The following is a 24,909-nucleotide window of genomic DNA, read 5'->3' on the forward strand; positions in this document are numbered from 1 at the left end:
CTAAAACTTTCTCTGTACCATATTCATATAATTAAATGTCAAGAAAAAAAAGCCCTCAAAATCTAATCATTTATAGATCACCACGAAGAGTGTAACGTGTCAAATGTGTCCCTCGGGGCCTTTAGCACGCAGGCCATATATTCCATAAGAGTGCTTCTCTTCCCAGACAAAAAGGAAGAGGGCCCAAAGGGTACGCGCTTAACTTAAAGCAACAAAGAACAAACCGAGACACGTAAGGCATGACATCGATGCGATCAAAACATTTAAATGGATGTGTTCATTTTCTACACAAGCCAGCAATTCGAATTCGTGCCTCACTCTGCTTACGCCCTAGAATTTGTTGTTAATTACGCATCATTTCCGATTCGCTGCGTTTTCCTTCCCAGGTGGTCTGAGGTGTGGGACTCTCAAAATCATTTCAGCCGTGATTCCCGGCGCTTAACTAGCCCGACTCTAATTGTTTCAGTAGACTCCGATTTCCTACATGTAATGAAAGAATTTGCAGCACAGATTTTTTTTTTCTGCACAATACGGCAATTGATTCGATTGTTTTTCTGCCCCTTGATTGAGTGCTCCCAGCAATTCCAGATGCACTGGTCTTCACAAATGAATTGATATCAAGTAATACTCCACAGAAATAAATAGAAACATAGCTCTCCCTGTCTTCATTATTGAGGCCCATGAGCTAGTGCCTTTGATTCCGTCTTATTCATTTCCTCTACTTATTCCATTTCAGCGATTCTGTTTACTCAATCCTCATACTTGGATTTAATTTAATGCTTCCAATGTAAAAACGGTTATTCGTAATAACCTGGCATTCCTTACGTCCATCTGACAAGACCCGCTTGCTTTCCTTAAAAATTTCTGGAGATCACTAAATACCTCTTGGGAAATCTGACCTCCCAGAAGTGTTCTGCGGCAAAAGCAAGAAGGCGGTTTCAAAAACATGTATGCTTTTTTTTTTTTTTTTGGATTTAGGTGATTATTGTTCAAAATTGGAACACGGTCATTCTGATTTCAAGACACAGCTCCCTTTGTCCTGCTGAAGGAAGGGAGGCCAGCTAAAAAAGGCGAGGTCAATTTATAAAGCTAAGTTTAATTTATATTCTTAATAATAATCCAAATAATTCTCCGAAGCGAGACTGCCTAAGCTACTGGGTACTAGCCATTGGGCAATAACACCCCAAGTTAAGAGGCAGGTCTGGTCCCTAGCACTAACTACTGAAAGCAAACGGGAAAGAAGGAACGGGGGGTGGGGGTGGGGTGGGGGGGGGAAATAGACGTGCATGAAAAACTGTGGGGAGTGACAAAATGCATAGGATTAAATTTCGTAAATTAAATCCCTTGCTGCAAGGCTTAAATGAGCCCCCCCCCCCAAAAAAAAACCAGATCCACCAGCTCAAGAATTATATAATGCATTCTCCAATTATCTCAGAATTTTACATGTATATTTCAAGGAAGTCAACATTTGTCTTATAAATTTCAAATTAAATCTGAAGGAACACTAGAGTGACAAGCGGGCAGAAACATTTCTGTCAACTTCGTGTGTGTGTGTGTGTGTGTGTGTATGCGCGCGTGCACCTAGAATGACAAGGGGCCAGCAAACTGGAAAATGACAAAGGTGATACTTGTGTGGGTTTTGACTTGGGTGCAGCTGGCATATGAACTTGTTCGTCTACACGAAGATCAGTAGCTAAGCCATCCTCCAAATCAGCATTTATGGCGGGTCACAGAGTGATCACAACCCCCGGGGGTGCTGGCCAAACACCTGACCTGGCCGGTATTCTCACTCGAGCCCGTACTATACGTGTGACGAGACCTCGTGTTAACCTGGCACTTGTGAACGGCCTCTGCAGCCAGTGTCTGTCAATTTTGGCAATTTTTAGAGTTCCTCCAGGAATTATCTTTTGCTTCTAGTTTTGTCTCTAAAACCATAGCTAACTAACGAGTTTTCACATACAGACAGTCAATCGATGTGGTGCAGCCTGCCGATTTGGTATTAAATAGTATGTAACTGACGTAAAGTGTCAGCAGTCCATGAAGACTCAACGAAGGGGAGAAACACGGCTGTGTAGTAAGGATTTTGTATTGGGTGTATGCTCCTCGCTTGCTTTTGCGGAGAAAAAAAAGAAAGGTATGTTTTTGCGGAGGCCGTGATGGTTTTATTAATGGCTTATCAATGGTTAATTTGGTTTCTCAATATGGCAAACCCAGTATGAACAAAAAGCGTGCACTAGATGAAGTCGTCTATTCTCGGAGAAACGTTGCTATGAACTCCGAGAGACTTCCTCACAACAACGCTGTTACGTTATCATGCCCCCCTGAACTTCATCTCCAGTCGTCACGGAAATGAATCTTTTACTTTTATCTCCATTCCTCAAGCTTCATAAATACTCCCAAGAGCTTCTCTGATGGCTGTTTGGTCCTCCTATAAATTGAAAATACATACGAGACCAGGCACGGCTTTTGTTTGTTTGTTTTGTTGGTGAGGGCGGGTAGGTTTCATGCAGGGATTGAATCAAACTACCAATGTTAAAATCAAAACGCTCCGTACCTAATGCCACTGAGTGACGCGGTGAAGAACGGCTGCAATGGCACATTTCACGTGGTGCCTATTTTATCTCAACTTTGAAATTTACTTCAAAAATGAAACTGCTCCGTTTAGGGTACGTCGTCTATCAGAGTGCCCTTTACAGAAGCAGTTCCACAGAAATTATAAACAGGCAGCCTGTAGCCAAGCCTGCTGTCAGACAGAGAGTCCAACCGACATATCCATAAGCACAACAGAGTTGTGCCCTCGCACTGGAAAATCACTACTGCTTAGCGAGTGTCGGTGGACCCAGGGCCACGGGAGATAACCCGAGCGTGAAGGCTGGTGATACGAGAGCCACCGCAGGTGTAGAATGGGGTATCCTTCAGGGGGGCCTGTAAGTTTGGGTGAGGGAGACAGGTGAACGCATCTCGCCGCATTGTAATTTAACGGTGGCTGAGCTGACGCCATGGGGTCTCACGCCTGACATCAGTTTCCATCTAGCAAAAGACAGATTAATTTTAGCTCCTGTTTTCTGCCATTTTCTTACCGCAGAACACTTGTTTCTCTCGAAAAGCCCTTCCCTGTGTCAACATCGTGATGACATTCCCCTTAAGGGGACAAGACCTTTCCCGGTTCCCCTCCGCCCCTTTCCATCAGCACTAGGCGACAGAGCTGACGTCTCCTCTCTGAAGCTCCAACTGTCAAGGGTTATTACGTGTCACAGTCAGGAAAGAACAATCATATTCAGTAAGAAAATCAGAAAATGTCCCAAATCACTACAGCGTCAGCGGAACCCAAGCATATTTAGTACGTGTGCCCCTCCGGTTCGTCCTCGGCATGAGCAGAAAACAACGCGTTTCATGTCCCCGCACTATTACATGCAGAACGTGGGACCTAAGTTATGACTCATTCGATTAATGAAAAAGACAAAAAGACCGTTTCCCCCATCCAGCTACCCAGGGTGACAAACTGCGGACATCCTTCTGGGAAATCCCATATGGGGCAGGAAGATCTGGAACACGAATGGGCAGAAGAAAGGCTGCTCTATGAATTTAACTCAGCCTGGAGGACAAAAAAAAAAAAAAAAAAACCAAAAAACCAACCCACCCGAAAGCAAGACCATGCCAGAGGGATTGTTTCGGAACTATTGTACAAGAGACCCAAAACCGGGCTACCCCTCTCCAAGCACCCCCAGTGAAAAGCTTGAAACCGGCTATTGTCGGAGCGCTGGGTACCTTTTCTCTCTTGGCTTTGTTCAGTATTTTCCTCGGCTGCAGTTTCCATGGCTGGCTTCATACCATCCACCAAAAATGCTTTTCCCCGCTCCCCCGACACACACTCTTCCCCTCCTCTTCCTTTTCTCCTGGACTCCCCCTCCACCTCTTATTTACACCGCGTGATTGAGAGGCTCTGTTCTCACTACAGTGGATTACAGTCCCTTCCAAGATGCAACGGACGCGTCAGCGGCAGCTTCCCTCTGCCTACTGGTCCAGAGCCACAGCTGCCAAGGAGCCGGCGGCCACACGTCAGCGAGGATCCCAGTTATAACGCGGCCGTCCCGCGCCCCGGCCCGTCCCACTGCGGCTCCCTCCCGGGGGACAGCCGCGCCCCCGCCCCCCACCCGCGCCCCCCAGCTGCCGGCCAACTGCGCCCGCTGAATGCTAATCAGCTCTCCCAGGGCAGAAGAACACATTTGTGGCATCAGAGGACGGGATGCGGAGGAGAAGGGAGAGAGCCCCCTCCCACCATGTGACTCAGCGGGGTCGGGACGTGTGCTCTCTTGGGAGAACGCAGGCCTCCCACCGCAAAGTCCTTCCTGGGGGCGGGCGGGGTGGGGGGGACCCCTTTATGGGGCATCACAGTTTGAGTCAAGTTCATTTACCCCGACCCCGGCAGAATACACTCAGAGGACTAGCCCATGGTCTCTATTTTACTTGCTTCCTTTCCTATTTGTCTTCCATGCAGTCTCTAGCTAGCTAGCTAGATTTGCAAAATATATAATAATATTAATATATGATACAATTATGTATTACATATATTACAGTGTATATATATATATATATATATATATTAAAGACAGAAAAATACATCAGAGGGAAGAAAATCAGAAACGTGGATTTGACAATAGCTGTATGCAATTTGGCATTAGAATTCTAATCTGTTCTCTGTCTGTAACTAACATACGAGACAGTAAGAGACACGTTAGCTCATGCCCAATTCATAACAAGGTTTCCTTCCCTCCATATTTAAAAGCCTAACATGCTACAAGCCTATCTGGCTGACATTCTGGTGGCTTCTTGGAATGAAAATGGAAATACAATGGTTTTTCTTACTGGACGTGATTATTTCTACATAGAGCTGTATTCATTAGAACCTCTCCCTCAAAGTCAAAAGGGTGTTTTCAAGAGCATTCTAAATGTTCGGCATAAAGGCTATTATTGTGCCAATAATGACTGACTGCCGGTTTCACAAGCCTTCTTACGTACCCAGATACTATGGGACCACAGTTCTCAGCCCATCCAAGCATATAAAAGCCTTTATCATGGTCATAAGCCGCATGTTTCCAAGCATCGCTGGTCTCTGTACCATGATTTAAACATTTGATTGACCCACTTACGTTCACCGTCTCTATTAAAGATCTTTCTAGAAGCTCAAGTCAACTAGAGGGATGAATACTGAAAACCACAGGGTGAAGGCTTCCCTGACCGAGAAGAGCCTGACAGTTGGTTGGGTTGAGCACCCACCTTAGAAGCAAACTTAAAGCCAAGTCAGAGGCCATTGTCTCAGGGGAAAAAAAAAAAAATCTCTTCCCAGGTTTGATGCTTTGTCACTCAATACTTAAGAAAAAAAACGTGTAAGATCCTGAATGGAAATCCTCCCACACCCTGATCTTTCAATGCCTTAGTTTTAGATAATCCCCAAAGCCTTCTACATTCAATACCCCTGCCCCCCCCTCCCCCCCCCCCCCCCCCCCCCCCCCGTGAGCCAGAAAAGATGTTGAAAACCAGTTTGGCCTGTTCCAACATTTTCTTTTAATTTTACTTCTCATTTTTCACGTTAACCATCCTCCTAGAAGTCCACACCCACAATCAACAATGCCTTTAAATTATGGCCCCAGACAATTTTATTGTCTCATGGCGAGAGAAGTGAGAAGCACGGCAGCCTACAATTTCAGACCTTCAAAAAGAGATTCATTTGCGATGCAACTGCCTCCGTGGGAAAACGTGACGATACGTCCGAACAGGACAGTCTTAAACATTTTTGCAAAGACTCCTTGTGTGCACTCAGACCAAACGATGGAAACTTTTGTGACAGGCCTGTTCTCCCTTGGCAGTTTGAGAAGGAAAACCAAAACAAATGTCAATTCAGCACCAGAGCGGACGATCGTAATTAGCTCTGGTATTGGTTTTATTTAAAAATTATCTAGTGAAACCATTCAATTAGAGAACTGGCAGAATAGAATACTTTTTTGACTATTACTTAAGAATATTATTTTTAGGGACACCTGGGTGGCTCAGTCAGTTGAGCATCTGACTTCAGCTCAGGTCGTGATCGCGCGGTTCGTGGGTTCGAGCCCCGTGTCGGGCTCTGCGCTGACAGCTCAGGGCCTGGAGCCTGCCTCGGATTCTGTGTCTTCCTCTCTCTGCCCTCCCCTACTCGCACGTGCTCTCTCTCTCAAAAATAAACAAACATAAAAAAAAAAGAATATTATTTTCAAATGTTGTTAAAGTAGGAAGGCAGAATATGGAAGATGCTCTGCATTAAATACGGAAGAGTTTTTAAATTTAAGTACAACTCTGGTTCTGTATCATAGTCCTAGAAAACAAAACCATCGGACAAAATAGTCACAAATTCTCCAGCTGACACCTCCATCTACTTTCACCTTGAAAAACTATATGCAAATGAGAAATGCACCATTTCTGCCTTATTCACAACTTCACCGCTTCCTTTTCGTCAGGCTGATGACGTAGGACGATTCTAGAAGTTACCTTTGTAACTTTATATGAAGCCTCAAAATCTCACTGAGGTCTATGAAAAACCATTTGAATTGGAAAAAAGCGGGATAGAAAAATGATCAACAGCAAGAGAGAAGAGCATACATTTCTAACATTTCTGAGGCAATTGTGGCCGGTTCGGCGAGCACCTTCTACGCGCTCACCCCTGCGGGGAGCACAGACTTTGCAGGAGACGGTGCCGGTCTCCAGGTAACCCGCAGACTAAGGGGCCACAGTGAACCCTCGTAACTGGGCAATCCCCCGCAAGCCCTCCAGGATCACAACACGGAAGATGAGAGGCGGGAAAGAGAAGTTGGGGAAAGCTGTGCATGGAGAAGGGAAAGAGAGTGGGAAAGGGCAGGGCAGGGTAGAGAAAGGGAAGGTAGAACAGGGAAGGGGAGGGCATCCCAGGAAAACCTGGAAAGCACACAAAAAGGAAAAGGGATGGCCCATGTGGGGGGGGGGGGGAGCTGATTTTTCTGACTGAGGGTCCAGAGCACAGGGTGTGTGTGTGTGTGTGTGTGTGTGTGTGTGTGTGTGTGTGTGTGTGTGTGTGTTGGGGTGGTGAGGGGCGGGAGGGAGAGGAAGGGATGGGGCTGGGGATCAGGGGGGTTGAACAGACCACCTTGCTAATCCTGGAGGCAGCAGGTGGGGAGGGAAGGCTTGCAAACAGAGATCATCCGTGCTTTACAAAGGTCATGGGGTCCGTGACGTAAAAGACAGAGGGGCAGGGCAGGGGCAGGGCGGGGCCGTAAAAGACAGAGGGGCAGGCTGGGGCCTGCAAACTAATGAGGAATCTCCCAGCAAGAGATCGGAGGGTCCAAACTAAGGCCAGGGGAGGAGGGGAGGATCCTGAGGACATCTCCCTGGATACTTAACGCCTCCCGGGGATGGAAAAGGAGAAGAGGAGTGTGCAGTCTCCAGCCTGGATGAACGAAGAGATGGTCGCGGGATGAGCCAAAATGGGGACCCAACGAGGAGGAGGAAGACGTCTGGCAAGGAGATGAGCCCGGATGGTTTGGGGTACGCGGGGACACCCTGGGGGAGCTGTCCGGAAACATGGCTCCAAAGGAGAGGGGCTGACCAGAGACTTGGGAGTACAAGGCCACAGCTCTGCTCAAATGCCACCTTCTCGGGGACTGTCCCTGACTTTCTTGTGAGAGTAACCCTGACGGGCCCAGTCCCCTTACCTGGGTTAGATGTTCATGACCCAACACCGATCCATCCAGGCATTTCCCTGCGGACTGTCTTCCCCCTACAATAGAAGCCCCGCACGGACAAGTGTTGTCTGTTTTGCTCTCTGCTGTGTACTACCAGCTCCTAGAACGGTCCCCGGCACGCAGGAGGCCCTCAACCTGTAAATGAATGGTGAACAAGGGGCCAGGGAGGACACAGACCAGACGTACTCTGAGATCAGACTTTAAGGGGCGCAGTCTCTTAAAAATAAAGGGACAGGGAAAACTTGAAAGGGAGGGTGAAAGAGGCTAAGGAGGAAAAATGAGAAAAGCTGGGGAACAAGGCCAAAGCAGAATTCGAGCAGAAGACGCTCCACGGGGGCCTAACGTGCGCGTCGCGGGTCGTCCAACACGGTAGAAGGAACAAAGAGGGGGAGGGCTGACAAGTGGAAAGTAACCTTTACTACCAAGTCGTCGCTGGAACTCCCTCAAGAAGAGTTCTGGGTGAAGGATGGTGTGGGAGCAAGACACCTCGGGCGCCTCCACCATCGTCACTCAGAATAGGACCCCCCTCTGCCTCTCTGTCTTGGGCCAGCTTCCCACTTGTCAAGAGAATTTTGACTGTTCGTCTGCGATCCCTTCCAGGAATATCTTCCCGGGCTTTATTTTGTTACTGACGACTCTGGCCGCCAGTTCCGCTGCGTGTGTGTACGTGTGGGGTTCCCCACACCAGCAAGCAGCTCCCCGACACCAACAGGAGGTCTTACGAGTCAGCTCATTTCTGACACTGTGTGCCCAGGGCGTGGCATCAGGTCACCTGTGCCTCTGACTGACCAGCTATAGAGCAGAGGTTCCAATGACCCCCTTTCCTTCTCGGGTTCAACGAATTTCCTAGACCAGCTTACGGAACGCAGAAGAACGTTTTGCCTATTAGATTACAGGTTTACTGTAAGTGATATTAAAGGATATGAATCAACAGCTGGATGAAAAGACGCACAGGACAAGGTATGGGGAAAGGTCCGCAGCTTCTGAGCCCTCTCCCGGCACGTGACTGTCCCCAAATCTGCAGGTGCTCACCCACCCAGAAGCTCTCTGAACCCAGTCCTTCTGGGGTTTTATGGAGGCTTCGTTACAGAGGCACAATGATTACATCACTGGCCAGGGGTACAGGTGGGGGTGGGGGTGGGGACGAGGCTGGAACTGAAAGTTCCAACCCTGTCCTCACTTGGTTGGCTCCACTGGTGACCAGCCCCCAACCTTAGCTTCCAAAAGTCACCGCATTCACCTAAAACAAAAAAGGCACCTATACGGCTCTCCGTTACAGGAAATTCCAAGGGTTTTGGAAGCTCTGTGCCAGAAATGAAGACCGAATATATATGTCTTCCAATAAATCACAATTACCCAGTCTCCTGCTAAATTTGCCTTACGTGTCTCACATGCCCGCGATCCACGTAACTGATGAAAGAGATGAATGTGACAAGACCACAGTGAGAGAGACTTGTACAGGCCACTATGGACATCATCCTGGTCACCTGACTGGCTCGTGGGTTCATTCCCTCCTTCGTCCATTCAACCAAGGTCCATTAAGCACCTATCGCACGCCAGACGTCGAGTCTCTCTGTTCCACGTTACGTGACCGTGACTGTTCAGTCAACTGGGAACTCATCAAGAATGGGATGAACCCACGGGAATGACACACACCCTAGTCACAAGGCTATCAATCAAGTCACAAGTGTCACATGCCTACTCTTTCCACTTTTCTGAAACCACATTACAGACTTCTTCTCTTCAGAAGGACTCCTCGCTGGGAGTCATTCAATCATCGAGAAGGAGGTTTCCATATTTACTCCAGCTACTAATTCCTCTGAAATTTTTACATCTCAACCCACAGTTTTTTCCCCTTCCAAGCCCAGCCTCTCAGTATCCAAGACAGAACCTCCTTCATTTCCTTTCCACTTACCTCTTTTTCCATTCTCGTCACTGATGGGTTTCTTTATAGATCATCTCTCCTCTCCCGGTGACGGATGCTCCCTCCTTTCCAATGAGCCGGCATGCCTCCCTGACTCCCCCAGCCCCTTCTTGTCACTAAGACAGCACTTGTGGAAGCCCTCCTGCTGACCCCCTCCAACCAAGGCAAGCAACTCACAGCCAGTGAGTTTCCCCGAGACCTGTTCTTTCCACAGTTTCCGGGGCCTAGAAGGCCTTCACATGCCCAGGCATAATCCTTGCTGTGCCCCGCAAAGGAAATCGGTACCCAGAGTGGCACCCCCAGAACCACAGACAGCCCCACTTGACGTTCTAGTGTGCCTGAATGAATTTGAAATAAACTGTGTTTTTAAAGAAATTTTTGTTAAGTGACTCCTATTTTCGCATTATATTCCCCATGATATAATTAAAGATGTGTCCTAGAAGCAGATATCAGAGGCCTGGAGGGAAAAGATTACCAGTACTGCAAGAATTCTTAAAGCTTACATTTAGAGGAGAAAAGATACTTTGTTTAAGAGAGAAACAGCACAAGCCGGGGAGCGAGACAGAAGGAGAGAGACAGAGGAAGAGAGAGAAAATCTTAACCAGGCTACACGCTCAATGCGGAGCCCGACATGAAGCTTGATCTCACGACCCTGGGATCACGACCTGAGCTAAAATCAAGAGTCAGACGCTCAGCCAACTGAGCCAGCCAGGTGCCCCAAGATACTTTTTACGTAAAGAAGCAATCGTACTTCTGTGCTGGGTTCAAAATGTAGCATAAATTAAACACCACAACGACTAGAAAGAGACAGCCAGAAATGGAGAATTCGATGGTTTAGAATTGGATCTTTTCCATAACTGGACCTTCCTTCCCTAAGCTTTATCCATTTGGCAAAGCTCCTGCCTGCCTTTACCGGAATGAAATTTCTCATTTCACATCCGGCGTGGGTTTTTAATGCCTTTGGATTTCTTATTCTTTTTCTCTTTCCTGATTTCCTCAGTCCCTCCTCTATACTCGTCATCCTTTCCTTTACAGGACATGACACCCCGGAAAGCTAAGAGCTACAGTGACAAGTCAGACTGGATGACTCACACCCAATACTCTGACAAAGCTCCGATGAGTACAGGCCGTCCTCACTGGGGTTTCTCTTGCACGCGGACACCGGGGACGACGGGGGAGCACCCAGGAGCCCCTGTGAGCCCGATCCCTTCCCAGTGTCGTCTCGTCAGCTGTGTGACGACCGGCAGTGTCCTCGCAAAGCCGCCAGCGCCTCCATTGCAGTGATCGGGGAGTTTGGCCAACGCCGCCAACCACCTCCTGGCGGGCAAAGTCACCCCCGCTTGAGAACCGCCGCCTTGAGTCCACCTTTTCTTCCCTACGCTTGCTTGGGCTGTTGTGACGTCCCGTCGGCCAGGGGCTTCGTACCAGAACCACGTGGGGAACTCTGCAAACACCCGCGCGGGGGCCCCACCCCCACAGACCCGGGTCTGACCGTCAGAGCACGTGTGCGGTGGGCACGAGAGCCTGAAAATCCCCCCGGGGAATCCCGACACGGGGCCAGCCGCCATAGGTCACGGGGCCACACGCGACGTGCGCCACAGTGATGGCGACCGAGCAGAGGCATCTGAGGAAAATTCTACAAAAGGATGCCATCCGTTTGATGGATGCCCAGGATGTGGTCAGGGCGGCCACGCCGGACCGGGGAACCGGTGAGGCAGAAATGAGAAAGCGGGCATCACGGCGGGGGAGAGGGGGTTCAGCGTTGACCCCGAGGCTCAGCTCTGACCCCTCGAAGGACGGTGAGTGCGGAAGGGAACGCACGGGGAGGTCGGGGTCCGTATTGGGTTCCTACGGCTGCTATGTCCAAGTGCCTCAACGTGGCGGGCTTTCGACCACAGGAATTACTCCCTCACGGTCCCGGGAGGCTAGAAGGCCAAAATCAAAGCGTCAGTAGGGCCACGCTCTCTCCGAAGCCTCTTAGGGGAGCACGCGTCCGGGCCTCTTCTTGCCACTGCTGGTTCTTGGCAGACACATCGCTCGGACCTCCGCCTTTGTCGTCATGTGGCCTTCCCCCTGTGCGTGCGTCTCTTCTTGTAAGGCCACCTGTCCCACCGGACTAGGGCCCACCCTCACCGAGCATGGCTGCATCTTGACACGATTCCATGTACAAAGACCCTCTTTCCAAATCGGGGCCGACTCTCAGGTACCAGAAGTCAGGGCTTCAAGGTCTTTTTCTGGGGGGACATAACTGGGAGATGGTCCCGAGGGGCCTACCAATTTGGGGTGGGGGTGGGGGTCTGGGGGAAGCACTACTCCCAGGGGACGCAGAAGAGGCTGGAGGAGATCCCGGGCAGGGCGCCGTCACAGAGAAGGAGGGAGGTTTGTGACGGAAGAGGTGGTCCGCGGTCAAGGCCGCGGGAAGGGGCAGACGCGGCCAAGGGCGCTGACACGGAAAATTCCCGTTTCCTTACCAGCGTCAACAGGACGATCAGAACGGAAACCAGCTCAGAGAGGGGTACCGAAGGTCCGGGGTGCCAAGAGGAGAAGCAAGGGCAGTCTGCTTTCTAAGGGAGTCTGATCGTGCTGGGAAGGTGGCAGAAAAATGCAGGCAGGTTAAGGGGGAAGGAACGCAGTAGGGAGGCGAGTCCCAAAACGTCTGGCGCAGACAAGGCCGCGGAGGCGGGGGGGGGGGGGGGGGGGAGCGACAAGATTGCAGGTGTCTGCGGAGGCGGATCACGGAGGACTGGAGGTCCCAGGAAAGGCAGGGGCAGCTGTGGGCGGGAGGATGGGACACTTCGCCTTCGGAGTGAGAGTCAGGGAGCGGGAAACGGAGGGAAAAGAAAAAGATTGTCCAAGATGGAAGGAATTCCAACTTGGTAGAGGTGGCGGGGATGGGGAGGTTCAAAGGGACTGTGCGGGGCCATCTGGGGCGGGGTTGGGGGGGGGGCGGATCAGTCGGTTAAACGTCTGACTCTCGATTTCAGCTCAGGTCATGATCTCATGGTTTGTGAGTTCGAGACCTGTGTTGGGCCCTGCTCTGAAAGCATACAACCTTCTTGGGATTCTCTCTCCCTCCCTCCCTCCCTCTCTCTCTGTCCCTCCCCCACTCACTCTCTCTCTTGCTCTTTAAAAAAAAAAAAAAAAAAAAGGAGCTGTGCATAACAGCGAAGGGTACATTTATCACCGGATTTAGTCCAGTCACAACCCTAAGAGGGACGTAACAACAGCCCCATTTTAGGGGTGACGTAACAGAAGGTAGGACCGTCTCGGTCTCAGGCAGTTAGCCCTCAGTCCAGATTGCTTGGGGACTCAAGCGGGGCTGAGTCTTCAGGGGATCCGAGGCCCCAGGGAACCCCGAGGGATCAGAGGGCGGAGGCAGCGTGAGGCAGAGAGGCGGTCCCCTTGCTGTGAGTCTCATCGCATTGGAGGGAAGCGGACCCCCGCGTGATGGAGCCACACCTAAAGCCCGAGTGGCAGCAAGGACCAGATGACAAGGGGGCTTTGATTAAAAAAGCCAGTTTGCCCCTTCCTCCTATATACACAAGGCACACACAGCTGATGCACTGATAACGTGCTTCCTGACTCATTAGCGCCTCCCCGGGGTGCTCAGATCCCTGGCTAAGAGTGACGCATCATTCCCACCCCCCCCCCCCCCGCTCCCAATCATCTCACCCCCCACCTGCATGCCAGCTCACACGAGCAAGGGCAGGCCTCCCAAACCCCAGCGAGGTGGATCCTCTTCGGGTCCTCGGGACAGCTCCTCCTCAGTTGGCCAGGCACAGCCCCACAGCCGCCTCCTCCGGGAGGCCTCCCTGGCTGACCTGCGCTCATTTCCCCCTGCTTCGCATACCTAACCGCCCCCATCTCAGCAACAGTGCAAGCGTCCCCGCACGGCAACTCACTACACGGGACACACCCAGCCTCGACCCGCCTCCCGCACGGCTGGGAGACGACGGCCTGTGCCGACCCAGCCCGACCCGACCCCTCCGTGTGGTACCCCACGGGAGGCCGGTCTCCTTCTCTTCGGCCTGTTTTGCTGCAGGAAGCCAGACATTTTCAAAGGCAAGGTCAACTCACGAGACGCTTGGGCTAGGAAAATTCTCACCGCAGAAGTGGCCGAGTTACGGGACGAGCCTGGCAGGGTGCGGATAAAGAGGATGGGACCCTTTTCAACTCTGAGAAGTCCAGGTGAGCGAAGGGGGCCTCGTTCTCGCCTAGATGCAGAGTCCCTACCACCTTCCCCTAAAATGCAGTCGGCGGGTAGACGGACGGGTTTCTAATAGGCCGCTTGATAAAGGCGCTCGATTGATCCGGCGGGTGCACACACTCCCCCCACGGACCCTGCACGGAACTGGACCCCTCCAAGCCCATCCTCAACAGCGCGTACTTCGTACTGGTCTGAGCAGAGAGCATCACCAGTCCGGGGGGCCAGTTGTATTTTCCCATTCGTTGTTCAAGCCCCTCCGTAGCTATCACCGGGTCATGACGAAAAAGCGCCAAGGGCCAGCTACTGGGGATACACGACCGGGTCCCTTCAGGAGCTGTCTCCACGGGCTACGGTGCGGCGTCCTGAGGGCCCACTGCGTCCCCACGAGATGGGACGGTAGCTGAGGAGGGGCGGAGAGAGGCCGGCACTCGGGACCTGAGGGGCCCCACGTACCAACACGGCCACGGGAACTCTGACCCACCTTCTCTCACCTCTGCCTTCCCTTCGGAGGCAAGAGGTGGGCGAAACCATCCCCCTGGCGTGGATGGAGAAACCAAGGCCCGAGGCAGCCCAAAGGGACTTGGCCGAGGTCCCACAGCCGGTCGGAGGCCGGGCTGAGCCTTGACTCAGGCCACCGGATGCCACAGGTGGGAACTGAGGCGTCAGAGACAACCGTCAAAGTTCCACAAGGGCCCGGCTGACTAGGCGATCAGCAGCCATCAGCTGCTCAGCCCAGGGAATCCAGACTTGCTCAGAAAGGCTCTTGTGCGACTAGCTACATTCTCCCAAACATGGTGGTCCGGAGCTCCCCGCCTGCCCCTCCTGCACCTCTGGTGAAACACAGGGCGGCGTAGCTCCCCAGTGAGTGGGGGGCCCATGTCTGTATCCTCGCCCACCACCCCTCGCTGCCCAGCTCTGCCATTTACCAGCCTCGTGAAGCCACGTGACCTTCCTGAGCCTTGGCTGTGCCAGCTGATAAATGGGCTCACGGAGAACTTCCTTCATCAGGCTCCAACAGACTGTTCTACAGAGAAGGCCTCAGAACAGTACTTCCTACGTGATACTTGCGAAGTGCAACTATTTCCTTAAGTCCTTATGCTCCCACCACCATCCGACAGGTCCAAGGAGGAGGCAGAGGGAGTAAGGAAGAGCTGGTGATTCTACATCCTTCCAGATCTTTCCCTGGGGCTAAGATGAATAAGGCAATGAGATTAAAAAAGATGTGTCTCCAAGGGCCCTCTTTAACGAATTGTCAAAATTGGTTTCTGCAATCTGGAGGATGTTGCCCACACCTGGGTACTCAGAACCAAATTAGATTTGCCTCTGGTTTTTATTGAAAGAAAGAAAAGAAAGAGAAAAGGAAAAAAGGCAGAGAGAGCCCTGCCCTCGAGAAGAGCCTCAAGCTTGGTTTCATGCTCTGATGTCACGGTCTTCGAATTCCTAGTCATGTGATCTTTAAATCTGTATTTTGCACGTGAGGCCTTATCAGGCACAGAATTCCACGAGGCCCACAAGGCACGTTCAGTTCAGTGAGATTCAGAGTCAGTGCAAGGGAAGCGTGTCGCATTTACCACTAAGCACTGGCCCCGTCACTTGCCATCATGGGGACTCGGTCCGCTCACATCTGAGCCTCTGCCACCTCATCTGTCAGAGGCAGGACAAGAGGCAGGAAATAACCATCCCCAGCAGGCCACACGTAAAAGAACCTTGTGTGTAAGGAGGGCCACCAATGAAGAGTGAATCTTAGCAATCGCATTGAAATCTACTAATAGCTGACATCATTAAATCGCACGCAGTGTCTTCATATTGGAGAATATACAGATTCAGTACGTCTCCAGAGAAAGGGCAAAATCTGAGAAATGACCTCTGTATAGCTGCCTTGTTTTCTTTTCTTTGGAGAGCACGCGCGCACACGAGCCTGGGAGAGGGACAGAGGGGGAGAGAGAGAATCTTAAAGCAGGCTCCGTGCTCAGCAAGGAGCCCGACTCGGGACTCGATGCCATGACTCTGGGATCATGACCTGAGCCTAAATCAAGAGTCGGATGCTCAACCAACCGGCTGAGCCACCCGGGTGCCCCTGGATAGTTTCTTGACCTCAGGAATGGACACGGGACACAGGTCACGGGGCCAACGAGCTACTAGGTAAATATGAAAGCTGACGATTTTGTTCAAGAATGTCAAATTGCGTCTCTGGGTCCCAACAGTGTATGGAGGACCGTGAAAGCCAGAGATAATCACTGTGAATGAAGCCAGAGAGATGCCGAGAGCATGAACGTTTTATGAAGCCATTTTATTCAAGCTCTTCTCCATCTTCAACACTGCCTGTTCGGCCAGCCCTCCCTGTGTCACCTACCAGTTTGCCAGAGCCCGTTATCTTGTGAGTGGACACCCAGCACTTCCAACACTCCACAGAGGCCGTCGAGACACGCACTGGTGGACAAGTGCCCGCTCACAGGACCCGTGACTTTACACGGGGCAGGCAGGCAGGCACGGTTTCTCCTACATTCTATGCGAATAATTTCTACAGCAGTGGCATGACGTATTGCTAAAAACAAATCTTTTTTTTTTTTTTTTTTTTTTTTTTTAAAGATCACCGGATCAGTGAGTGCCATCGTCCACACTGACCCCGCAGGCCGTGGGATAAAACCCTTCCCCCGTTTGGGGGATTCAGATGGCGTCGCGACGTCGGCAACATGCGGGTGCTCATTAAAACGGGTTCCTTCTAGGTTCTCCATCAGCCAACGACTTGAGGTCACTTAATCATGTGCTCGAGTGGGATCAGAATGGGCTCAGGTGACTTCAAAGGGGGCACCAAATGATGGGTGTCGATACAGAGACGAAGGTACCAAGTACTAGGCCCCCCATGCCACGGAGGTGGCAATGTCACCCAGCGCCCTGAGAGGGCGACCCCTTTACCTCCGTTTTACCACCTGGGCATTTAACACGACATCACGGGAGTCCACCTAGAAGTTCTTCACAGAAGCCACAACGAGAAGAATTTTGTTCAGTGCTTCCCTGATTTTCTGGTCCAGCTTAAAATAAACGTCACGCACGCACCGAATCCTAAAGCAGGAGGAAAATCTTAAAACCGGCCAGCTCTTTTCTCCTTTTCTAGTCTGTAATTGGGAAAGACAGGACTCAAGATTCAGGTCTCTTGACTCACAGCCAAACAGGCTCTTGTTTTTGCCTGATGCACAGCTATCAAAGCAAACACTCTGTTAGGATAAGGCCTAACTGCCCGATCTGCAATGCACGCCCTAGACAGAGATAATTCTTCCTGAAATATACATTACATCTTTGCACAAAGACAGTCATGTATTTTACAAAATACCTTTTAAAAGCAAAATCGTATTGGGCCAAGACAGTGTAACAGAAACGACAACATAAATCTCTGGAAATCGATGCTTGTTAACATCAATTTATCTTTTTAATGAAAAGCCACTGATAAACCATGCCATTGGATTAAGCGAGCTAATGCACGCCATGGGCTTTGCACAAGAGCCGGGACACTCGATAAAAAGTAGCTGTTATGATTAATAGGCAAGATCAGAGCGGGGTTTAAAACGCTTCCCCCCCCCCCCCCCCCACCAAGAAGGCAATAAAGCTCCAGGATGGAGCTTGTCAACCAGCCGCGGCCACAGGATAATGGATGGATAATGGTCACCTGCTCTACCCGCTCTCAGGAGAGAACCTGGGATTGTGGGAAATTCCCGGCTCCCAAACTGAGATCTCACCCATTCCTGCCCACTGGGGAAAGCAGATCAAAGGGCAAGGCAGTGTATGATAAGAGATGCATCCATTCATCAAAATAAAAAGGAAATTACTCACGCCTCCGTGCTTTGTTATTGGCGACAAACTGGAACTTTGCACCAGGAATCCTAGCGCGTGAGGGCGATGCGTTCCACAGCTGAGAACGGCTGCTTTGGGGGAACGCGAAATGCCTCTAAGCACTTAAAATGATAAAGTATTAAAAGAATCCAAGCTGCCGCTGCCGCTGCTGTGGTTGTATCACCAAAGAAGAAAGGCTCCCTAATTTTTGCAGTAACAGAGAAAAACCAGCAAATTCTTGATTTAGGCCAATTCTTCAAATCCTAAAACGAAACGGGAGTTTGTAGCCTTTTTGCTTTTTGAAGCACCTGTTTCTGAGGGTTGGCAGAGAAAGGACCAGTTGAACACAGCACTCTGATCCTCATATGGATCTAGAAAATTTAAACGTTTGTATGTCTAATTGGCCACCCTGATCATTAGCTTGTTTAAAATGTCAAAAATCCTACTGGAGGGATTTGCTGTGTAACCTTTCCTGGGGCTCACAGAACAGTTTCATGGGAGAAAGGGACAGGCAATTTGTCACATTCCCACCCAACAGCTGATCAGTCAGATTAGTTATGTGGGATATTGACTCCTTTTTTAAAAGTTACTGGATTATTTTCCACTAATGGCTGGTAATTTCTTTTGCCAATATTCACAAGAAATGAGACACATTTCAAAGCTATACCTGTTGTAATACATTCAGCAGGGTCAAGACAGAAATTAGTCCGCTGTGTCAACTCTTGCCACGAAAAATGAGTATTTTTATTATTGTGAATCAAAAGCAGTCGAATCTTCGAATCGAAAGCTCTGCCTGAAATCTTAGTGTTTGGACTCCTCAGCCAGAACATCTGCATTTCCTTCACCGCGTCCTCAGAAAAAATCCAGATACCTCGTTAATTCTCCATTAAAGTCATGCTAGGGCTTGCAGTCGGATGCATGCAGAAGGTGACCAAAGCCAAGTCCTTCTTTTCTAAATACCCATAATTCACTGCCAGCAACACCGAAAACCAGCGCTAAACCTTTTAACTCTTCACAGCTCATTTGTTCACTTGACACACATTGATCAGGCTCCAGCCCCGGAACAAGGGTTGGGCCGGGCACAGCAAAGCCACGAGGGCAGAGGTGGTCCGCGTGCAAGCAGCCGCGGGGATCTGGGGAAGGACACACTCACTCACTCGTGATTAGCGAATACCGACCTACCCACTGGTGTCGGGGCACCGTCACGGCGGCTGCCATCACACGGTATCTCCCTCACCGGAATGGACGGTCCACGACAGGTTCCACGTCCGATTTGTCCCCCAGCGCCCGTGTAGCATCCGGCCCAGGGCAACTGCTAGGAGTGTTGCTGACCGGACAGCAGGAGGGACCTGGGGCTCAGCACCCCCCGAAACACACACGACCCCCACGGGAGGACTGGGAGGGCGGTCGGATGGGTATGGGGTACGGATGGAGAAAGTTGAACTCACAGGCAAATGGCAGATCAAGGCTGGGCAGGGGGGAGGGCGCGAGTGGAAAGGAAGTCTTCGTGGCGGAAACACCACCTGGACAGGTACCTGATGGACATGGAACAGCAGTTCGCACCCAATGATGTCTTAAGGAATTTCAGTGTCTTCATGAGTCCCAGACCCTTAGGAGTTTACCATTTACCCAAGTCCACCTGGGAAGCGAGTTCCTTGATTCCTCTAAGTCTCCAATCCTCACCTGTAGAGCCCGATAATATTCAGTCCACACACCCTCAAGTGACCGGAAAGATGAAATGAGAAGATAGCAGCACGGTGAGAACAGTGCCCGGCTACTACATCACGTATTAACGCTACGTGAATGTCGACAAAAGCTAGTCGTCCACACATGCGTTTCTCAAAGCCATTATAACACACAAGGCTTTCTCCAAGTTGGCACCATTATCAGTGGCGGCGGGAACCATCAAGAACCCTACGAGGGTTTTGCGCATCACTGGCTTTCAGAACAGGGGCAAGACGTCCCACTCGCTCGCTGGGGTTTGCTTAACTCCCAGTTGCGTTCAGCTTTTACATTTTTTATGGTGAAACGTGTAAGGAGATGATCGCTCCTAGATGTGAAAAATGCTCAACAAGATTACGTATTCACTTCCAGCTTGGGGAGCTAGGGACAGAGTGGCAGCGGACAAGCACGCCGAAGTGAATTCAAACACATGCGACATGCCAGTCGGAGTAAGGTGGCTCTTGAGTGCTGATCTCGGGCCACCTGTCAAGGTTAAACCAACGAACGAACAAAACACGTGGTGGACCACTGCTTTGTGATCCGGGTTTCCACGAGACGAGTCTTGGGCTCGCTACGCTTACCAGTTGGCACTTTACGTCACTAAAAGTGGCGGGTCCCCTTCTTCACTGTGACATCCTTGGCCTGCTGATGTTAATCAGAAAACTAGATTAATGGTCGCTGCTTGCAGGCTGTGACTTTAAAGCCGAAATCATGCTTACCACACCAATGGACAAGACCCAGACCTTAATAAGGAGGAAACAAATCCACACAGTCTGTCATTTAAAACCTGTGCATGTCCAGCGTGTGAGCTACTTTGTAGAGGCAGATGAATGAGCTCTAACTCGAGTTTCTATCCAGTCAAGTTCTGTGGGTGTAAAAGGACGTCTCATGTTTACAGGGCAAAGATTTACCAAGTTTTATTTTTTCGGAATTTGTAATCAAGACGAACCAAGATGCAATGTCTAATTTTTTCTTAAAAGCACATGAGAGACCAGTACGATAAAGACCTATTATTGTTTCCCACCTAAAACCTACCGCCATCAGTCTCTACTAAGCACTCCACACAAACCTAGACTTCAATTAACATTCATTTTCTAGCTTCAAACGGTGGTATAAAATTCACTTTCGTGGGCTATATAGACTACATTCCAAGTATACCTGACAAATTTACAAATTGACTCCAATGAGTCATGGGGAATTTCAATTTGGAAGCACTTTTCCTGGTCTTAATGGCTCTTCGGCAATGCACACGTTATTCTTCAGTTATAAAATTTGCGCATTTAAAAAACTAACCGAGCTCAAACGTGCCCACAGGAATTAAATCAATGCGCTTCCCTGCATAAAAACCAGCCAGCCAGAGCAGGAAGGAAAACATATTTCTCCTATTGTTGAGCGTGGGAGTCCACATCCAACACTGTCATCTCACTGTACGGAAATCCTGGCTCGATTTGCCACACAGAAAGTAAAAGTTAAACACGTAAAAATCCAGCGATGCATCCAAGGAGAGCGCCAAAGGCATAAGCTGAAGACTTGACTGCTATTAAACCCTGATAAGGCTGGCGTGGAAAGCACAAGAATCTAGATCACCGTTTAGTCATGGCCTTGGCTCAATAAAGTTTTTGCCATTTCAGATCACGGATTTCTTCTTTTCTCGCCTGTGCCTTGTCTAGGAGGTGGCAGGGCGCGGGTGCCTTGCATAACAACCCCACCCCTCTGCACTGAATAAGGAGCACGCGGCCTTCCTGCAAGGGGGCGGCCTGAGTGCCCTATACAAGGGGGCTGTCTAGCAACGACAGGAGGCAGCGCCTGGGGGAGGATAGAGCAAAGCCATGAGAACCCACTTAACTCTGGGCAGCCCACGGCCCCGGGGTGGAGGTGGGCGTCCGGTGGGGGGGTGGTGGTGAGGGGGGAACAGAGCTGCCGCCCTATTCATCTCCTTTGTCCCCTGATCATCATTCATATCGCAGCGATGACAGGCCCAGAGAAGACTCTGGAGGGGAAACGGGCCTCAAATTAGCATATTTCTCCCCTGCACACAATGGAGGCTTTTAAGCTTCTGTTTTTTAAAGCCAGGGGAGAGAGGAGGAGGAGGGGGAGGAGGAAGGGGGGGGGAGGATAAAGCTGGGCCGCTCTTAGCAACAGTGTCTGCCTGCAATGATTTGCCTCCCTCGGAGCGGCTTGCGTGGTTTTCAATTTCCTTAAAGCAAGTCCCTCGAATGGCCTCAAAACTCAGTAGAAAATATTTATTGTGCCACGGTATAATAAACATCCTCCCTCTTGTCATTAAGTCGCAATTAGACTCTGATCTTAAAAATTAATGATAAAGCTTAAGCCCTCCCTCCAATCCTGCCATGGAGCACCGCCTCCCTCCCCCCCCTTCCTCCTGGAGGGAAGGACAAAATGAAGAAATGCCATGACGCCCTTACCAGGTTGATTTCTGCGTTTCTGACTGTCAGGGATCAAATGGGGGCGGGGGAGAGGCTGAGAGGCCGTGGGAATGCTCAGGTGGCCCTGAGACTTGGCTGGGGGCTGACAGCAATGACCTTGGGGCACCTTGCCTCGCAGGCTGTCTTTCCTACAGACGTCCCAGTCCTCTGCGTCTTCGCCGAGGGATGCCAGCAGAGCAGACAGCAACACCGGACAGGTCATAAAAACACACACACCAATCCAGAAAGCTCTAAGAGGCCGGCCAAAGAAACGATTTGAGTTTCACGCCACCATGTATCAAGTCCCCAAAAGATGGGGCTCTCGATCCGAGGGGGACAAATGAAGATTTCTCTGGCTCAGAATGAATTCTTGGAAAGGACTCTGCCCCTTAATAAATAACTTCACCCGGAGAGCATTAAAATGATGCCCTACTTCCCACCGGCACAGGTTCCTTCCTTCCTCATGGCTCAGGCCGATCTTCGAGGCCCCCAGGGAAGGAAGGTCAGGGAGGCTGGGAGAGTTAGAACTTGTCCCAAGACCAGGATGGAGCCAGGCGCCGGCCCGGGCTAAGCCTGGCTCTGGAAGGCGGCCCAAGCGCTCCTGCCTTCTCCCTTCTGGAAGGGAGAAGGAGGCGGCTGCAAACGATGCTGGGGCCATCTGCTCTGCCTCCCAACCATGTCCCCGCAGGGCTGGCGTGGCCTCCTGCCTCTCAGAGATGCCTAGACGTCGCCCCCTCCCCGGGGCCCGCATCCCCACACGGGACCCAAGTACACCTGCCACCTGCGTGTGTGTGGCCCAGGCTCCAGTCACCGACCCTAGCTCAGCCTCCCTCTCTCCGCTGTCTCCAATGTACCCCCAAACCCTTGGCTCCCCCCTCCATCTCTCTTTCTCCTCTCCAGCACCCACCCTCCCCCTTTTCTCTGTTCACTGAGGTTTCTCCAACCTACTGTGCCCTCAGGGCACGCCTCTCCCGAGGATTAGGGCCCAATTTATAAACGGAGGTTCATCTAGCACTATGTTAACTAACTGGAAGGCAAAGAAAAGGTTTTGTTTTGTTTTTTTTTTTTAAAAAGGAGAACAGTTTTAAAAAGAAAAAAGAAAAACACGGATGTTCAAAACGAGAGCTTAAGTCTCTCCAACGTGATCTACAGATCCCATGCAATCAAGTCAAAAGGCTGACAAGCCTTTTCGTAGCCGTCAACAAGCTCGTTCTAAAGTTCTTCAGAGGAACTAGAATAGCCAGAATTATTCTGAAAGAGAACAAAGTCAGAGGCCCATTATCCCATTTCGGGACCCACTGTAAAGCTACACCAATCAAGGCAGTGTGGTTTTGACAAAGGACAGACACACAGATCAGTGGAACACAATAGAGAGCCCAGAAATAGACCCACGCAAATATAAACTCACTTTTGATGAAGGTAATCGCACGGAGAAAGGATAATCTTTTCCGTAAATGGTGCTGGGACATTTGGACGTCCATATGCAAAATAGGAAGTCAGACCCATATGCCTCACACAAAAATTAACTCAAAACGGATCACAGACCACAATGTTAACCTATAAAACTCCCGGAGGAAAATGCAGGGGGAAATCTTCATGATCTTGGGTTCGGAGATGGGTGTTTATTTTTCTTTCTTTCTTTTTTAAAGATTTATTTATTTGGGGAAGCACACACAAGTGGGGGAGGGGCAGAGAGAGAGTGAGGGAGACAGAGGATCCGAAGCGGGCTCTGAGCTGTCAGCACACAGCCTGACGTGGGGCTCCAACTCAAGAACTTGAGATCGTGGCCTGAGCCGGAGTCGGACGCTCAACTGACTGAGCCACCCAGGCGCCCCGGTGACGGGTGTTGAGACGCGACACTGGAAGCAAGATCCATGAACAAAAACGCGGCCAAGGTAAAGATCGTGAAAATGACAGCTTAGCAGAGCGTATAATAACAGGTGGCTTACAAGTCCTCAACGACATCTGCTTCACCTAGCTGATGGGTTTATGTGACATAGCTCATTCTGGATGATGCCACAGCAGGGTCGGGGTCCTGCCCTCCGGGACAAACGCCTGGCCGAGCGCATCATAGCGCCCCCCCACCCCCAGCCACACGGGGCGGCCCTCGCTCTGAAGCCACGCGTGCCCTCTTGCTCCCCTGTTCTGCTGGTGGTTTTGGTGTGACCTCTCTGGCTGCCGGAGGGCTCGGGGAGGGCCGGCTCTGGGTCTGAGGCTTCCTAGTGTCCCCTGTGGGCCTTCTGTGACGGCGCAGGAGGCTCAGGTGAGGGTCCAGTCTCTCTCAGGAAGTCGCCCTTCCTAAAAGGGTAAGATGGCCCCCCCCCAACTTATACACACACACGAAAGGAAGGATAAAGGTTTCGATGGGGACACGGAAGACGAATTGGGCTTGGAGGATTCTGACTTCCGAAGGATGTGAATAAAAGATTTAAGTACGTGGATATATATCTATGCCTGTGTACATGTGTGTATGCGTGTCTAACACATATATGCATATTGGCACATAGAAACACAGGCGCACGCGCAGACGCACACAGCACACACACACATTCACGCGTGTACCTGTGCGCGCACGTTCGTACCCACATATACACATACTGCCTGTTCAGCAGCTCACATCCTTCTAAACTCAAAATGTGCTGAGCTGACTTCATCTTCTCCACACCCGTCTGATGCCTCCTTCCTTCCCAAAGCTCTCCCTTCCTGTCAAAAGCATCGCCATCATCCCGACGCCTTAACGGTCTTGAGGCATTCAGAATCCCAGCTCCTGCGACTAGCGGCTAAGTCGCTCGAGGAAGCCGTTTAACTTCTGCCTCTCTGGCCATCCGCGTCCGCATCTGTCAAACAACACTAATAAATTCCCCCATCAACATATTGCTCGGAGAGGTCATTCCAATTCTACGAAGTCTCTCCACAGACCAAACACACTCTCTAAAAGGTACAGTAGTTGGCTAAGACTTGTGTGCACCTTGGATTACTTACCAGGAGTGTGTGTGTGTGTGTGTGTGTGTGTGTTTCAGCAGTTTAAATCCATTCTTGCCCCTTCATCCAACC

At 50.7% G+C, this 24,909-nt stretch overlaps 1 protein-coding gene across 6 annotated transcripts in view; it reads right to left on the reverse strand.

The window, feature by feature from the left end:
• The window catches only part of GPM6B (glycoprotein M6B), a 146,826-nt gene that overhangs the window by 36,271 nt on the left and 85,646 nt on the right, over positions 1-24,909 (reverse strand). Inside the window, exon 1 of one of the 6 annotated variants that reach the window (XM_027054614.2) lies at positions 3,769-4,054. The exons of 2 other annotated variants lie outside the window; for them this stretch is intronic. In XM_027054614.2, coding sequence (XP_026910415.1) covers positions 3,769-3,829 — 61 coding nt within the window. In that variant the 5' untranslated portion in view covers positions 3,830-4,054. Of the gene's footprint in view, positions 1-3,768; positions 4,055-24,909 lie in introns of those variants that run through there. 3 more of the 6 variants (XM_027054616.2, XM_027054615.2, XM_027054618.2) reach the window with 3 other exon arrangements.

Source organism: Acinonyx jubatus, chromosome X (genome assembly GCF_027475565.1).
Source record: "Acinonyx jubatus isolate Ajub_Pintada_27869175 chromosome X, VMU_Ajub_asm_v1.0, whole genome shotgun sequence".
NCBI lineage: Eukaryota > Metazoa > Chordata > Mammalia > Carnivora > Felidae > Acinonyx > Acinonyx jubatus.